At 25.6% G+C, this 4,225-nt stretch overlaps 1 protein-coding gene across 1 annotated transcript; it reads right to left on the reverse strand.

Annotated features, from left to right (window-relative positions):
* Positions 1-3,080: 3,080 nt before the first annotated feature.
* On the reverse strand, positions 3,081-3,872 carry LOC111037150. The gene is made up of 2 exons (XM_022319532.1): positions 3,869-3,872; positions 3,081-3,412 (listed from the first exon to the last, which is right to left on the reverse strand). Exons 1-2 carry the CDS (start codon positions 3,870-3,872, stop codon positions 3,081-3,083), a joined length of 336 nt encoding a protein of 111 aa, XP_022175224.1.
* Between the last annotated feature and the right edge of the window lie 353 nt (positions 3,873-4,225).

Consider the following 4,225-nt stretch of genomic DNA (forward strand, 5'->3'; position numbering starts at 1 on the left):
CATAATCCATTGTAAAATTGTTAGTTTTAAATATAATACGTATTTAATTTAATCACAAACAACAAGGTACCAATAATCTGTCGGTTTAATAAACGTAAAAATATTTAAAAAATTAATCTGATTCAAAATACAAAATCACTTACCTAGTACATACATTGTTACTAAAAAAATATGCTTTGAAAAAAATACATAGTAAACAATACTAAAACTGTACAACGATTTTATTACGACTAAGAATTAACGAAAACTATTATAAGAATCATAAAAAATTGTTTGATTATCAAATACTGTTAAAGCTTAGCCGTAGGTTTATAGTAACTCTCCAACCAAGAGCAAAGTGTTACAAACCTATTATTGGCATTCTTATTGGATCACCATCATATGATTTTATTATTTTGAAAACTATTACCTAAATTGTACAACACAAACCGACTATTACATAGCATATCAAATACTTTTGAATAAAAACATTTCTATAATCTGTCATGCTTTTGCTATATGTATAATACATGGTGAATTATAAATTATAAATTATAATAAATTAAATAAAAATATCAAACGGTTACTTATACAGAGATTTTATGTTTTTATATGTATATTGTATATTTATATATATACGTAGTTTCGAATAATAGAAAAAGGAATCTTATAATAGAAAACAAGATTATAATGTGATCTAGCTATGAAACTTAGTCGTCAAAAAAAAAAATTATTTTCTATTCGAGTGTAATATTATTAATAATATATACTTTTAATTCGTTCAAGAAATAAAACAATGGAACAGGTATTATAAAAAGCTAGTATCTATTCCAGTTTCATACATTTTTATTTAAACAGCTTAAATGTTTTAAAAACTAATCGAAATGATTTTTTTTTTATTATTATTTCAGTCAGATATAAAATATTTAAATACAGAATTAATTTAATATAAATATTGTGTTGATAATTTAATTAAATAAATACGTAGTTCAATAACAGGCACCATAATAATTCTCTATTCGATTTTTATTTTATCAATATTGTTGTTAAATAACAACTAACATATAAAAAATATTTTTTGTAAATGTCCAGGGCTGTACATTTATTATTATTTATAAACTATTATTAATTTATAGACTATTCTATTTTTCAAACAGTAAAAATATGTAGCTATACAATCATCAGTATGCAATAAATCAATTTTTCGAAAAAACGGTTATGATCTTTGATTATGATTGCTTTACTTTACATTAATATTCATAAAAGGACTTTTTTTCGTTATTTTAAATTATTCATAAAAATATTAAATAAGTAAATTTTAATAAAATATTTTGAAAATCTTTTTAATGTTAATAAATGAACATTATGTTGTACAGAGTATTAATAACTCCTTATTAATAATCAAAACAACATGAAACATTTAAAAAAAATTTCATCTTTTAAGAGTTTGTAAGTAGCAAAATAAAATTGTATGGCATCATTGTCATGTGCTATAAGTAAAGAGGTGTAATATACAAAATTGTATTGTTGTTTAAGAGCTAAAGGTTGCTCGTCATCTAACGGTGCACAGCCGCACAGCGTATTACACCAGTATCGAATAAAACAGAAGGACGTTCTACGACAATACATTTTTATTGAGTACTTATGACGATGAGATTAAGCAATAAATGTTGAGTAGGCACATTAATATCCATCGATCAGCATAAGATTATACAATGTACGGAATGTAACAATTAATTTACAAAAAAAAAAAAATACATAGTCGACTTTTTAAGTCTACACTTGCTTTACTAGTATAACAAGACATAACAATTATAATTTTTACATAAATTGATTTTATTGTGTATTTTATGTAATTCATAATACTCTCATAATTATAGTATGAAAGTTGCTTGTGTATTGCGTTATCTTTGCACGTGTATATTGAATATTCCTAATAATAATTGTTATCAAAATTGAAACTTCAAATGCTTACGAAAAAAAACCTTGCCAATGTATTTTTGATGTTTTTGAACTGCTATTGTAAAAAAAATATCAGGACTGTTGTATTAAATTTTCAAGCTTTTTGACCCAACAAATAACATTTTATTGACATTTATAGAAAAGCAAACTGAAAAAATTGAAAATTGAAAAGGTCCTTAAACAACTCAAGAGGACTGAACATTTTATCAAGCATAAGAATTGATAAAAAATTTCACGTATGTACGGTTAATTGTTTATTTAATTAAAACAAAATAAGAAAATAATTCTATGAAAAATCGAATGAATATCCTACGTTGTAAAAATGTGAACTCCTATATAACTCTCATTAAAATGTTATTTGGTTTTCGTGAAGACATTTTTTTTTTTTTTGATAAAGGTGGACAATGCTTATAAGGAATCTTGTATTCAATTTTTATTTCTTAGATTGAAAAAGAAAATTGCTCATGAATTTCTAACTCAAAATAACTCAGTATTAAACCATCAGTGAATAATATTCTTATTGAAGAACACTACGGGTTTTCACCGGGTTTATCAACAACTACATGCAACTTAGTTTTTTCCTATTTTGTATTTGAGTGTTTTAGAAACTGATCCCAAGTTGATGTTTATACGGATTTAGCCAAAGCATCGACACTGTAAATCATATAGTTTTTTTGAAAGTCCTAGAAGCGTCTGGTTTTGGAAGACCTTTATTCTCGTGGTTTGGTTTTTTTTTAACGAACTGGCAACAGCGAGTAAAATTATTTAGGGTCAAGTTAAACATTTTTTCGTCGACGTCTGAGGTACCCCAAGGTGGACATTTACCATCGATTTTATTTTTACTATTTGTCAATAGTGTTCGTATTGCTTTGTCGTTTTGTAAATTACTTCGTAATAATTAATTTGCATATTCGTAATAAATAAATAAATATGCAATTTGAAGGGAAATGTTAGGAACGAGTTATACTGATTTATGGATATGATTAAGGGTTTCTTAATATCAAAATATTGTTATTGTTAACTTCCTGAACCTCGTAATTCCGATAATTTCAACATTATAAAACGAGTGCCAATTAACTACATGTTTTCTGTTTTAGATATGGTCGCGTATAATATAACACCAATAATATTAACTATTATCATTGGTTAATGTGATTGTAAGTAAACATTAAAAATTGAGATGGAGTATCCCGATCTTCGTCATAGCTTTCATCCGTATCATCCGTATCATCCTTATCATAGCCGACGGTAGTTGTTGTAGTATGTGGAATAGTAGAGGCTTTCGAATCAGTTGTCGACGTGGTCGTAGGCAGGTTTTCGTCGTTTATATTCTTGCCTATTACTTCGAGGTCTAACGATTTATCACCTCCAGGAATATCGAACTTAATGTTTTCAAATGGTCGAATAACGAATCCAGACGTCAACGTAATGAAGCACAGTATAAAAGTAAGTACAACTTTTGAATTCACTTCTGTTAACAGAAAAAATACACATATTATGAAAATTAATTTTTTTCGTTTTGCGAATGCAAGAAAATATATTTCAACAATTGTATGCACCTCCACTTAGTCTAATCATGAATACCTTATACCTATTCTATCGGTGAACGATTACGTTATATTGTACTATAAATTGTAAAATAAATTAACATGCACGCATATGTATACATTCAAATGATCAAAAATATTACTATTTTAGGTAATGAATAAGTCACATGTTTTAGTATAAAGTAAAATAAGATGGTACATCTATTTATCATTGATAAATTAATTCAATTTTTGAACTGTGTTTAAATAATAGAGATCGATAAGAAATTAATAACGATTGATGAAAACAAATACTGATTAGTATTATTTATATATTATTATACAGATTAAAATCAAACCAATGAGAAATATTCAATAAACATCATTAAGCTTTTACTTACCCATTATCAAATGAAAGTACAAAAAATGTAGGCACAAGAATAGTGTTTTTTTTAGCTTAAATTATTCAATCGGTTAGTAATCAGAAAAAATAGAACTGCGAGTCAATATTGCTAAGCACACTTTTTATAAGGTTTTTTACATTAAAAATATAAAATTTTATAATATTTTATGTTTTTTTATTTCACTAATTTAATTTAGCTTGAAAATCTATAATCCTTTAACAATTGTTTCAAAATATATAGAATTGAGTTTGTGTATGTAACATGAATGCTAAAGCTGTGATGAAACTGAGGTACCTAACACACAACAGTATTAAGTAAGAAGTATAATACATTATTCTTACCTACTACAGATTT

Source organism: Myzus persicae, unplaced genomic scaffold (assembly GCF_001856785.1).
Source record: "Myzus persicae strain clone G006 unplaced genomic scaffold, MPER_G0061.0, whole genome shotgun sequence".
In the NCBI taxonomy this organism is placed as follows: domain Eukaryota; kingdom Metazoa; phylum Arthropoda; class Insecta; order Hemiptera; family Aphididae; genus Myzus; species Myzus persicae.